The following is a 14,563-nucleotide window of genomic DNA, read 5'->3' on the forward strand; positions in this document are numbered from 1 at the left end:
TTATTTTGATTGACTCTCTGTACTATATATATATATATACGAATTTAATTCAGCCGGAGACGAAAATGAAATGTGTTCCGCTACTTAAATTTATTGTTCAATTATTTCTTATTCATTTATTTTTTATTTTATCTCTATTCATGACGTATATATCGGTGTGGGTTTTTGTTAGTGTGGACTTTTATCAGCGTGCCCTTCTATCTATGTGGGCTTTTATCTGTGTGGGCTTTCATCAATGTGCGCTTTCATCGGTGTGGGTATTAGTCGCGTGGGCAATTATCCCAGTGGGGTCATTTTTGTGGGCTTTTGTCGTGTGCACTTTCGTCCTTTTGTCTGGTCACCGCATGGACTTTATGTATTTCCTTCACAATGCATTTTGCTGTGAAATGACAAACATTGTACAGTTAATAATTAAAAATAAAAGTATGTTTTGACTAACAAAACTAAAGAAAGGAATATTTATACATGATTAATAAAAATTAATTATTCATGTAATATTATATCTAGAGTAAGGTACCATCCTTATACTCATTATTGGAATTGTCGTATATTGATACTTTGATACCCCCCTTACTTTGTTTAAAAATTTGAAATTAGATTCCATTTACTCAAAAACCAGTATTATATTTATTTGTTCCATCTGCTTAGTTACACTTAAGTGCTTAAAGTTCTAGTCATTGTACAAGGCATATATAATAAATATGTTTTTCTCCTATCTAAAATATCTATTTGTAAAATATCTTTTGAAGTAAATCTTTTAATTATAATAATGATTAATCTTTTATGTGGTAAGATTATGTAAATTATGTATGGATATTAGATTTAAGTGACTGAAATTTAAAAATTTCAATGGGAAAGTGGTGTTTACTTGGAATATTCCCATGATTCTCGAGTTACCTGGAGTCTTGTTAGACAACAATGCTGCATAAATGTACTAGACCGTTTGGCAGATGAAGCTACTATGTATTTTTCTGCATTACATGGAAAATAGAGGTGTGTTCTTATACCTGTTACCCATCATCTGGCTTGTAAGTATGAATAAAATATTAAGATACTTATTTATTGAACTATTATTTATTGAAAAATATTTTTATGATATAAATCCAGATGTATTGCATAGTTACAAGAACTATCTATTAGTTTTCATGTTAGTTCTAAGCTTTATTGTAAATTTTATTTTTTTACTTTGAAAAAGAATAATTGTGATGAAATATTATATTCTGGACGATTATATATCTCTAAACCACAGAATTTCTAGCAGCAATTTGCCATCAGTGTCAACATTAAAAAATCATTATACTGAATAATTCACCTTATAGCTGTAAACTGCTAATATTTTGATACAATTGGACATATTATTTTAGGATATGTCTCTTAATCTTCTCTTAACTCGTTCCATACTCAAATCATCCCCTTAGAAGCTAAGATTGAGAATACTCGTCTCCTCAAGCAACAATTGGATGCTGTACGAGTCGCATCGGACATGGACCAGCATACACCTCTTACGGCAAAAGCAAACTGTGATACATTGAAAGTACTGGAGCCCCTTAAGGGTAAGTGTGTTTTTAAACATCTCAGTATGCTAAAAAAACCCTTAGATAGCCTTGCTAATGCTTTTAATGATAATTTTAAGTTAAATATAAAAAGAAAACAACATGAAATCTCGGATAATTCAAACGCTAATTCTAACCACGAGGATGGTAAGCCCATAAGGCATACATACGTATAGTATATTTTTCAGTTGCAATACCTTATTACCACTGAGAATTTTTTGCGATTCCCAGGACGCCATAATACAGTCAAAAAGTCATTAATTCAGACACCCATAATCCGGAATGATCTATAATCCGGACCTCAAAGCTACAAACTTTCTGCGCATGCGTCGCGTTTACGTGTGCTCGTAAGACCTTTACGGCTGTGACTTTGCCTGTGCACATGCGCCTAATACGTTTACGCATGCGCGTTTAACGTATAACGGACGGTATAAGCTGAGCTAAAATTATCTAATTCAGTTAATGTTGCAGATTGCGTTGTTCCTTAATCTTCGAATTGGATCAGGCTTATTATTTTTTGCAGACTGTTAGAGCAATTTTATAAAAGTAAGCTTGAACTTTCGATTATGTCAAACAGAATTTCCGATATATATTTACTAATATGTACAGGATCTACAAAGCAAAAGTATGTTTCGAAGTCCATTAAACAAAAAGTGGAATTGCTGCAAAAAATGGAAAAAGGCATATCCTTTGTTTCTTAACCATTCCGAAATCTGTTTATCAATTTCATGCTGCTCTGCGGGGGGGACATCGCAGCGCGCAATGAACTGGAAGTTGATTTGTCAGCACTATCCTTATCTTCAGGACAAATGTTTTTATTTTATTCGGCTTATAATTCCTTACTAAATGTAGTATTTCATCTCGATGTATTCCGTCTTTGATATGATTTAAATCAAATTCCTTGTCATTATAAATATCACAAGTACACATCAAATAGTTTTCTGGTTGCAATTTTCTAATTTCGACTATGCTTAATGTATGCTTTACGCATGTGCTTGTTGAAAGAAATGTTTAATAAAGTAAACAAATAAATATTAAGCTTTTTTTTGTAAATTTTGATACCCTTTAGATCATAATTGTTCTTTATTTCATAAATAACGGTTTCATATTTTTAATTGTATAATTTCTGCATGCCATCTTACCAGATTTAAACTGATGATCTATAATCCGGAATCGCCAAAGTCCCGACGAGTCCGGATTAACTACTTTTGACTGTATTTACAAAAATTCTGTGGAACCCAATAAGTACTGCGCAAATCCGACACATGCGTGAGTGAAACTGTCAATTTTTTCTTTTGTACACTTGCAGTTTTAGGTCACTACATTTAATTTCTAATTTTAAGACATAGAACAATGTGAACATTTTAAATAAGTAACAGATGAAATGACAGCGTCACGTGCAAAGCAAGAAAAATGAACGTTTCTATTATAAAATGAAGGCGTCGAAACGGATTCATTTTTTTTTTCTTTGTCTGTATTGCCATATCTATTTTAAGATGTATTGTATTATGTAAAAATATTTGGTAATTGTAAAAGTATTATAATAAATTAAAGAAATATCAAAACTGCTAAAATTCTAGGCAACCCCCTGCTGCAAGTCCAGCGACTCCAGTTTAAGAAACCCTGGTATAGACAGACAACCCGGCGAAATTACGCCCTAATTGAGATACAGACATAAAACTTATATCAAAATGATGGGGCATGCATTTGCAGTTGAAAGCAGCAAAACGCATCAAAATGGATCATTAACTTTCGAGTCGTGTGATTTTGATGCGGCTTGCTGCTTTCAAAAGCATTTTCCTACAACTTGCATCCTATTTGAGATGCAGATATAAAATTTGTGGAGCATGAAATTGCTATTGAATGCAGGAAACCGCATCAAAATCGGACAATCGGTTCCCGTGTAAAACAGATTTTAAAAAACTGTAATTCTTAGAGATGCATCAAATTTCATTGCCATGAAAAATATATTTCGTCCTCTGGACCCTGAAAACGATACTAATTATGTCCAGAATGCAGTTAACACTGTAAATCAACGAAGCACTTCAAGTCAAAATTTACCTACACCACCACAACCAAAAGTTGTTCCTCCAGTCAAAAATTCTACAATGATATAACCAGGGCAAACAAGTCCACAATACCAATTTTAAATCATATCAAATCCGAAGAACACAGGAAAAGGCCTAAAACCATCCTCAGAGACATACAATAAAGGTTTTTGATAAACGTTTAATTACTGTAAAGGCCCTTATTTTTGCAGGCCGTAATTTTCACAAAAATGAATATATCGGTGATTTCGCGAGTTGAAAATTTCACGAATTTTATATGAACAGAACAGAAAGTTGAAAAATTTTAAAAGTACTTAAGTAAAGTTGGGGGAAAAAAAAAGTATTTCGCAAAGCTTTGATTTTTGCGATTACGACGAGCTCACGAAAATAAGGGCCTTTACACCAGTTTAAAAAAGACCCAAAAAACTAATTAATTATTCTTTAACTAATTATTGTAATATACCTAATTGCCTAGCTTAGCACCAAAAATTGGGAAAATTAAAACCACTACTAAACCCCCGGATAGCTGTTCCTGTAGTTTTAAATTGTCTCCAAAGTCGTGAAACGATGCTGTGAGCAATTCCGATCTCTGCAGCCACACTTGTCACACGGCGGCCTTCCTCCAACTTCCCAATGACCTCGGGTAAAAGCATCCAGATGTCATCTAACAGATTGATTATTCGCCATTTCTCGCCGAGGCAGCAACTCAGTGTGATTTTAACTGCTATACGGTGTGCAATCTCTTTGCCAGAAATACTGATCTTTCACCGAGAACATGCTTTATACAACTCAGACACTCCCCCATTATGTCTACCTGCATATCTGCGCAAGTGCTACCGTAGATCACCTTACTTAATCTCGGGATTGGTCTTTCTGTCCGCTCTGCCTCTTCGTTCAGCTGATATGCTAATTTTTCGACTTTGTCCTTAATTTTTGCACACCAGTGTATTTCACGTGCTATACACAGGATAAGGTACAACCCAGGAACCTGGAAATGATGTGTGTCTTTGTACCCTTCTAAAGGAGTATGGATTGAAAACAGCCTAGGCCTTCCCCGTAGCACACTGTAAATCACACTTCACCCAATAGGATTACTCCTCTGCCAGCCAACAGAAGTTCAACAAGCTCCCGCCTACCACCTGACTACTGAACCATTCAGCCTTGAATACTCGAGGAAAGGGGGAAGAAAAAAGAAGAAAAGGGCTTTTACTTCTCTCTCCGCCCCCGATTGCCTCTGCTGCTCACACTCCAACTAGCTCTAGGTTTTAACTTCAAAACTCATCATCTTATATTTGCTGCAAACTCTGCCATTACTACTGATTATAATGTCACAATTGCTTTCATTTCATTTCACTGCCATAACTGCTCTTCGAATTTTTATTTTTACGAACTTCAGCAACATTATTTCTTTAACATTCGTAAAAGTATTAACTTACTACACTGGGATAAGGCTATGCCCAGGAACCCACTACAACTGAACATTAGTTCATCGAGGAAGGGCATACTCTAAATGAAGCTGCAGATGTCCAAATAAAAAAGGAAAAGAAAACCTATTCACAATAAATTGTTTCAACAAAGGAAACGATTGTGTGATTTTAGATGACAGTCGGAGAGTATTAGTATCAAATATTTTATTTCATCATACCACCAACAAATATTTTCTTTTGTTTCAGAAGCCCATCAAAAACTTACATGACAGCAAATGCAAATCTAGTATAAATAACGTTTATGTTGCTAAAATAAATTCTGATTTCCAAAGATGGCCTGTTTCTCGCATTGTTGGTAAATCATGGTTGATGGGCATTAAGAATGGTCTTTCCTCTAATTCACTGGACACACACAAATTAGCAGCACGTTGGTGTTAATTCTTTTTAATTCTGTATTAAAATATACAACTTTAAACTTAGTTGACATATGCGGCATTTGAAGTGCAAATAATAAAAATTTTTCTTAAATACTATGCTTTGTTGCTTATCTTTTAGAAATTTAAAGACCTGGAATTCTGCAATTCTGAGTAAAAAATGAAAATAAAAAACAATTAACACCAACAAAAACTTGTGGTAACATGACAGACAAATTATTACAAATACTACAAAAGATCATGCCTTTTCATTTTATTTAACCATATGTTAAAGCAGTATTCTTTATTAGACCTGGAAAAGTTAGAAACAGGAATATATTTTACTACAAAAACTACACGACAATTTTGAAATTAGAAGCTTTTCTGTATGAATTCCACTCTAAAACAATGCAAGTGCAGTCTTGACGATAAGAAAGTCAAATTTATTGAAATTTAAATTTGTATTTCCATTTTAATTTTCATTTTCCTAAAAACATTTGTCAACTTTGCAGGATTTCATCTTCAAGTATATATGTACAGACATTTAAAGTTCTGATGTATTAACATCTCGTGGAAATACACCTATCCCTCGATTTATACAGTACTTACCTGTTTTACATGATTTCAGTTTTACACAGTTTAAAAATTAACAGATTTCAAAAACTTAGTAAAATAGTATTTGCTGCATAAATGCAAATACATACATTTGAAGTCATTTTTTAATCTCATTTCTTTGGTAACACTGGTGGCAACAACAAGGATGGGGATTCCCCGTGTTAGGAGAATCTCAATAGTATGTATATGTATTTCATAACAGTAAAATTTTAAATTATATGGTTCACGCGAACTAATGCAGTATCAGTATTTTAGCAGCAAGGATTACATCATTTTTATCTACATATCTGAATGTTTACTAGCAAGTTTTCAACATTTATAGTTTTTGTGGCATTTTTTATAATTTATGTAAATTTTTTAAAGTATTATAATGCCAAAACGATTTTTAAAAAAAAATCAAAAATGAAATTAGAAGCAAAAATTAAAATATTAGATCATCTATGTAATAGAGAAGGAGTAACAAATGTTGCTAAATTTTACTCCATGAATGAAGCCACAATAAGGACAATTAAAAAAAAAAATGAAGACTCTACTAGAAAAAGAATTAGATATGGGTAGAAGACGAAAATTTAAAATGGATTCCAATTGATACTGATGCTATTAGAAACAAGGCTTTAAAAATTTATAAAGCACTTAAGAATCGGTCACTATCGACTTTGTCAGATGAAAAAAAGGTATCTTTTTCCACAAGTCATGGTTGGTTTGAGAGATTTAATAATATTTAAACAAAGGCATTCTTTACATAATCTAAGATTGAAAGGAGAAAGTGCATCTGCTGATTCGAATGTAACAACAATATCCAGCAAAATTTGCTGAAATCAATTGCCACGATCTCCTACATTTCTGATCAGATTTTCAATGCTGACGTGTCTACGTTGTTCTGAAAAAAAAAAAAAAAAAAAAAAAAAAAATACAGTCAAAAGTCGTTAATCCGGACTCGTCGGGACTTCGGCGATTCCGGATTATCGATTTTTCCGGATTATAGATCATCAGTTTAAATCTCGTAAGATGGCATGCAGAAATTCTAAAATTAAAAATATGAAACCGTAATTTATGAAATAAAGAACAATTATGATCTAAAGGGTATCAAAATTTACAAAAAAAAAAGCTTAATATTTATTTGTTTACTTTATTAAACATTTCTTTCAATGTAAGTTGTTTAAGTTGCTTCATTTTATGTGATACTAATACTTTCTCTTTAATTCTATAAACAGACATAATTTCTTTTCAGTTAAAGAGTTCTGCTGTTCAAGTCCCGTTAATTGCTGTGCCGAGAATACCGACTAACTGGTCAATGGAAATTTTTTCGTTTTTACTAACCTCTCTGTCACATTCTTCATGTCTTTATCCATTTTTTTCAGCAATTTCACTTTTTGTTTGTTGGACATTGAAACATACTTTCGTTTTGTAGATCCTTTGGAAGTTCCAGCATCGGAAATTCTATTTGACATAATCGAAAGTTCAAGTTTACTTTTATAAAATTGCTCTTACAGTCTGCAAAAAATAATAAGCGGGATCCTATTCGAAGATTAAGGAACAACGCAATCATTAACATTAACTGAAATAGATAATTAGATAATTTTAGCCTACACCGTCCGTTATACATTAAACGCGCAGGCGAAAACGTATTCTGCGCTTGCTCACACGCATATGCGCAGTAGTCAAGTTCTTACGCGCTCGCGTAAAACGCCTGTGCGCATGTGCTAACGCGGCACATGCGCAGAAAGTTTTTAGCTTTGAGGTCCGGATTATAGATCATTCCGGATTATAGGTGTCCGAATTAACGACTTTTGACTGTACCTTGCAAATCAGCTAGTGGTCATAAGGTAGTGAAAAGTCATACAATTTTTTTCTGTTGCAATGCTTCAGGCAATTATATAATGAAACCATTGGTTATTAACAAATGAAAAACACCATGTACATTTAAAGGAACAAATATAAATAACCTTCCCTTTTATTGGATGCCTAACAGGAAAGCACGGGTCACTGCCATAAGGTTCAATGAATGATTTCTTACCATGTTTGTCCCAGATGTCAAAAATTATTTAGGTAAAAAAGGATTGCCTTTTAAGACTCTTCTTTTAATAGATAATGCACCTGGTCATCTTCAAAATTTACAACACAAAAAAGTAGAAATAGTCTTTTTGCCCAAAAAATACAACTTCTTTATTACAGCCATTGAATCAAGTAATATTTTCTGGCTTTTACAACATTGTGTATATCAAACAAACCTTTAGGTATATTTTAGAAAAAATGGAGAATAATGAATCTTACTCTTATGGATGCTTGGAAGAAATTTACAATCTTAGATTGTGTTGGACTGTCATATACTCAGATTAAACAATCAATGCTCAACGCATGCTGGAAAGCAATACGCTGGATGTTGCTAAAGATGAGAATGATAGATTACCATTAGAGTGTGAATATTCTCAGATCACTAAATTGGCTCAAACTGTAGTAGGAGAAGGTTTTGAGGATTTAGCTCAAGCATATATTAAAGGAATAATGGTTGATGAAGAACTAAATGAGGATGAGTTAGTTAACATGATTCATGAAACAAATAAACATGATGAAGACCAATCTGAACCAGCTGCATTCACAGCTAAAGTCATCAGTGTAGGACTTGAATTGGGAAGAAAATTAGGTAATCATTTTTTACAATATGACACAAATGTCGAATGAAATCTCCGATTCCAAGGGGAGCTTAGTAAGTGTTTAAATCTATATACGGATGTTTAAAAAGATTTAGGGGGACAAAAAAACAACAGGCAATTGTTAATTATGGATTTCATCATGAAGTCTAGTCAATGTGAGATCTCCCCTAATTTATCATCTATTGAAGCAGAATCGTATCACGAATACTCAAGTGATGAAAGAGACATCATACCAATCAAGAAGAAAAAACTAATAATTCATGAAAGTGATGTCAGTCCAAAATCAACTCTAAATATGAGAATATTTGTAGAAATTTCCTGTTCTTTCAATTCGAGCCACAATTTTTCATAAATGCTACATACTTTCATTACATTATCAGGTTGCATACTTCTGATGTCTGTGTAATTTATTTAATTGATGATGTAATTTATTTAATTGATAACTAAATATACTCGATTATGTTTTCACAAGGCTTGCTAATGTTTTTTTAAATAACACGAAAATAATCATGCAATGCAATAAAAATAGAACATCATTTTCCTGCCTCAGAATATACTACTAATAACAGGTTGTTTAAAGAGCAAAATATACAAAATTTAAATTAAATAATTATTTCCTTTTACTCAGTTGAATATACATTTAATTCATAAACATGTATATGCAGATAAAATTAGCTATGTCAATAAAGTTCTGCAAAGAATAATGAACGTGATCCTATTAGTTAAGTGTTGCAACTTTATTTCATATGAAATATTTTCTATATAGTCATTCCTTAAAAGTAGTCTCTGAATAATTAAACCAATTAAATTTGTTTCTAAATGTACTTGGGTTAATTGATAAAAGCAAGGCTTTTTTTTAAATGGCAAGCTGATTTTTAATTGATTTCATACTTAGATACATCATTATACATACATTAATAAAATAAATAAAATTCTAATTATGTTAGGGCAGTTTCCATTTTGCTGGTGTTTACTAAAGAAAATTTTACAGATAGCATTTTTAACAAAAACGCTGTTTATGATCATTTAAGATTTAAAAATAAATAAATAAATAAATAAAGAGAGAGAGAGATTATTTTGTAAGTATTCATCAAGAATATTTCTTCCAATTTATGTTTTCGAAGAAACGCCTTTATTACACCAAAGTAAAAAAAAATTATCCCTCTACCAAAACTTAAATCTGTATCGATTAAAAAAGAACAGTAATGCGTATTTAATAAGAACACAGGAATAAATTGTATTAAAACTCAAATCTATTTGTAAATTGTTCTTCTCTAAACTTATGCTTTGAACCTGAAATATTTTGAATGAAATAGTGCTTTTTTATTTATTTTAAGACTTGATCTATTTTAAATTTACCTAAAATACCTAAAATAATTATTTTAGCTTTTCAAGAGTTTCTTTTACATTGCTGAATTTGATGAAGGTGTACAAACGGTGCCAAATTCTTGGTTTTGGGCTGATATGGATAAATGACATATGTAATATGAAAAAATGAATCAAACTGAACAAAATGATTGCATCACATCAAGCCCCAGATTATTGAGAACTTTGGCAATTTCACCGGGTTCTCTAAATTTTTGCATCGACAAGTATGATATTTTCTATAATTATGTGTTCTTGTTGCTCATTCTTCTCACTGTATAATTTAGAAAGCTGAATAGAACATGGAAAATGCTGTTATGAATGACATCAGTACCAAAATATTTTTAAAATATAGTAACATCTCCATTTTTAGTACTTTTATCCATAAATTATTAGTACGAGTTGGTAGTTTGGTTTTTGAATCTTAACATTATTTTAATTACCAGACTAGTTGTTTAAAAATAGGAATGCATGTATTAAAAAATTCAAAAATTAACAATCATATCAGGATATAATATATATTTGCTTTAACATTTAACTGCATTTTTTTATACAAATTTGATGCTCTCAAAATCTATTCGGTCACCTTAATTTTGCAGTGGAAAAATAATGAAATAGTATAATCCTACAATTCGAAACCATAAAAATTCTATTTGATTTATTTATTGAATAAATTGTTGCAAAATATCTGAAATTTGCAGAATTTTATAAAATAATGTAGCCATGACTGTTAATTTAATTTTACATCAAATATTTCGATAATTATACATGAGCAAATAAATGCTGCTAGAACATTTAGATGTTTAATCTAACATTAAACGATTATTTAATTCATTCTTTTTGCTTTATGTTAAATTATTGTTTATGAGTGATAACGGAAATTTAAAATTTTCAGTGAAAAAGGCATAGAAAAGTTAAAGTTGGCTATGAAGTTTTCAGACATCGAAAAGTGCAGAATTTGGTGCGGAAACAACAACAACAACAACAACAAAAAAAAAAAAAAAAAAAAAAAAAAAACACCAGCGATTTAAATTCTCCGATTCTTCAGATGAGTAAAAAAAGTAAACAAGTAAAAAAGTACTATAGTAAAAAAGCTAGCAGAGCTGTGCTTGCCATTGCTACCAGAGTGCACACAAGGAAAATATTTTCAACCAGAATTTTCTGCATCTGTTTTAGCTAGTCCTCACTGCAAATCTGAGGACTAATACTCCAAAAGCAGGCTCATCAGAAAGACCCAATAAAGGTTTCGTACTGTTGCATTCCTGTACAGGTTCATGCAATTTGGAGTGATTAACGATGACACTTAATAAACACACAATGTATTTGCCAGTATTATTCAGGACATCTCCAAAAACATGTTTACAGTCGTCCAAAAACTGCGACAAGCACATTGAAACAATCAGCAACAGAGCCTTTAGGCTGTAACAGTGAAGACAGCTTCACAGCAAAGTGCTAGAGTACAGCTCCCGACTAGGTTCAGTCTTCTCAGAACTCGACGTACTGTCGAGATTCTCGACGCTACAACTCGCGATGCACTCCACAATAAGCACTAGAATACAGCTTCTGACTCAGTTCAATCGTTCTTGGAGCTCAACACACTCCAAGATAAGACTCGATGATGCACTAACTCGCGATACATTAAGAGACTCTCTCTACGCACTCCCCAATCAACTCAATACTAGACTGAAAATCAACTCGATAGACTCGAGATACTACTGCTACTCCGCATACAGGCAGGGTTTATATAGCTTTTAGCATGCATTCGAGAACATTCTAAGTCAAACCAGTAAGAACTCGTTCTAAATGGTTCTCCATCCGTCTACGGCATATTGCCAATTTCGCTGAAAGATGTTGCCAAATGGGTGATTTCTCGCCAAATCTAGCAAATCCTAAACCTGCTTTGTGGGAAATCTATCTTACCGCAGCTGGAAATTTTTTAACAGTAACTTTCTGAATTTGCCAATAGTCAATTTTTTAAAAGTGTTCTGTTTTCAGGTTTTTAGAATAATTATGTAATAAAGACACAATAACACGCCGAATAAATACTAATTCAGAAGTCAAACAACAAAAATCAGCGTTATATTTACAAAATTTTCACAGTGACTGTTTACTGTGAAAATTTTGTAAATATAACGCTGATTTTTGTTGTTTGACTTCTGAATTAAATATGTAATACCCTGACCTTTTCTCTTCCGCAGAACTTCAACATCTAATCTTAAAAAATTTAAATTCTTTATCTAGATTATAAATATTGCAAGAAAAGGTGGAGTTGCTGAAAACTCCTAACTGTGCAATCAACCGAAAAATTCAGAATTAAATATATTCCAATTAAAAACTGAATTAGAACTTCAATTTTTAGAGAGAATGTTTCTCAACAACATAGCTCCTGTGGTATTGTAAAATAATATTTTACATTAATCCTAATAGTTTTTTTTTTTTTTAATTTTATTTTGTTTACTTTTTGCACACATTTTCATTTTATAAAGTAATTTCTGTTACGTTTTTGCTTAAATGAAATTTTCTATTTCAGTATTATCTTATTTTCTTTATATAAAAACTAACTGCATAAAATGTACTAAAATACAAATATGGAACTCAAAGCAATGAAAACGTTATGATTTTATAAATAAGTTTCCATTACATTTGCATTTTATTTTGAGGAAAGTTAGATTTCTTGAGTGTTCTGTGAAGTTGAAATAATTTTCTTAAATGATAGAATAAGAAATCTTGTTGGTTATGCATTTATAGATTAAAGTCAATTTTTATTTATATATTTATTTATTTAGGTCAATGAATTGAAACATATTAATGTTAAAGGAGACTAACGTAAACATATTAATAGTAATCGTAACAAATATTTTGAAGTGATGTCGGACACGCTAGCCGAAGAGTACAGTTGGGTAAGTGAAAAAAAAAAGGGGGGCATTTAAATCCCTGAAGTTATCATAGGTTATTTTACATAAGTCAACATTTATAAATATATTTTTATGTACATCATCATTTACAAAATATCTTGATAACTTACATTACGTATAATATGAAATCTGCCAAATTAAGTCACACCCAGCACCCGTAGCTCTCAGCCTGAGTCAAATCTTAATTATTCAAAAAATCGAATAAAATAAGACCAGACTTCCATGAATAGTGCATAGTGCTACTAAATGCATATGTGACCATCCCAGAAGAAATAAAGCAGGTAGATATTAGCATCTGGAAAGATATCCCAATGCATGAAGGAAGAGTAATATATTTAGTGTATGAACCTGTTATGTCAAGAAGACTTTAAATGAATTAGAAGACAACATAAAATAGCAGTTTTATCTGATCGCAAATGTTTAAAATGTTATTTAAAATGTCTAACTTTTTTTTATTCTTAAAATGATGTTTAATCCTCATTTGTTCTGCTATTTAATTTTTATGATGTATTGTTACTTAGTTTGTTATCTATCCACTTGTCAGTAATTGAGCTGAATTAAGTAAAGCTTTGTTCTTTTACATTATATTTTACCGCTCGATCAGGCCGACTGCCGTACCAAAGCACTCGGGTTCGAATCTCGGAAAAGGTTCGGGGGTTGTAAATGCATAGTGTCTGTGCATCATGGGGGCACCCAAAATATGCTGCAAGCCGAAAAGTTCTTTCAAGAAGCTGATCGTAGGGAAAGAGAACTTGAAAATCCTTGGACTCGTCCTCCGTGTGATAGTTGCATCGCAAAAATGTTATGGTTTTTAATTAATTGACTTTCTGTTTAAATATGCAGTAATTATAATTAAAAATTCACAAGTAAATTTTCCATTTAATGTATTTTTTAGAGATAGTGCAAACTCATCTCCCTGCAACAATTGAAAAGAAAGGTGCTACTATAACAGTTAATCTCAAAAAGGTTGGTGGGTGGTAAATGTATAGTGTCTGTGCAGCATGGGGGCACCCAAAATATGCTGCAACAAAGTTGCTACTACACTCATGTCCATAAATTAAGGATAATTCGGAGTCACGCGGAAATCGAACTCTAAAATATACTAAAATATCACCTGTAACATCACAACACACATCTTCAAGAATCATATGCAAATTTTAGGAAGTAACCAGATGACACCGATGGTACTTCACAATGACGAGAATGTAAGAAAGTGATATATAACGAATACAGGCAAAGAAGTAAAATTGTTCGCAGGCACTTTATAAGCATTTCAGTGCAATAACCAAATAGTTCGCAGGGGCTTTATAAGCATTTCAGTGCAATAACCGACAAAGGACGCATTTGGATGATTTTTTACGTGGTAGAATTATCGGCCGTCTGGAATGTGGGCGTACCCAACTGGAAGTATCAGACAAACTTGGAATTGCCCAGAGTGTCATCTCCAGCCTTTGGCAACGATTCCCAGATGATGGTAATGTGAGTAGACGTTACAGCACAGGTCGCCCCAGAGTTACAGCGCCGAATAAGGACCGGTATTTGGCAGTTACTGCCAAAACAAACAGGTGGAGCA

At 32.3% G+C, this 14,563-nt stretch overlaps 1 protein-coding gene across 3 annotated transcripts in view; it reads left to right on the plus strand.

Moving 5' to 3' along the window:
• Nucleotides 1-481: 481 nt before the first annotated feature.
• LOC146995470 (uncharacterized) overlaps nucleotides 482-14,563 on the plus strand; it is a 48,431-nt gene continuing 34,349 nt past the window's right edge. Inside the window, exons 1-3 of one of the 3 annotated variants that reach the window (XM_085824000.1) lie at nucleotides 482-1,028; nucleotides 1,419-1,553; nucleotides 10,097-10,302. In XM_085824000.1, the coding sequence (XP_085680126.1) occupies nucleotides 10,205-10,302 (98 nt within the window). In that variant the 5' untranslated portion in view covers nucleotides 482-1,028; nucleotides 1,419-1,553; nucleotides 10,097-10,204. Of the gene's footprint in view, nucleotides 1,029-1,368; nucleotides 1,554-5,814; nucleotides 6,235-10,096; nucleotides 10,303-14,563 lie in introns of those variants that run through there. The other 2 variants (XM_085823999.1, XM_085824001.1) reach the window with 2 other exon arrangements.

Source organism: Stegodyphus dumicola, chromosome 9, assembly GCF_044657685.1.
Source record: "Stegodyphus dumicola isolate Sdum_Otavi_A_Nest chromosome 9, ASM4465768v1".
Taxonomy (NCBI): domain Eukaryota; kingdom Metazoa; phylum Arthropoda; class Arachnida; order Araneae; family Eresidae; genus Stegodyphus; species Stegodyphus dumicola.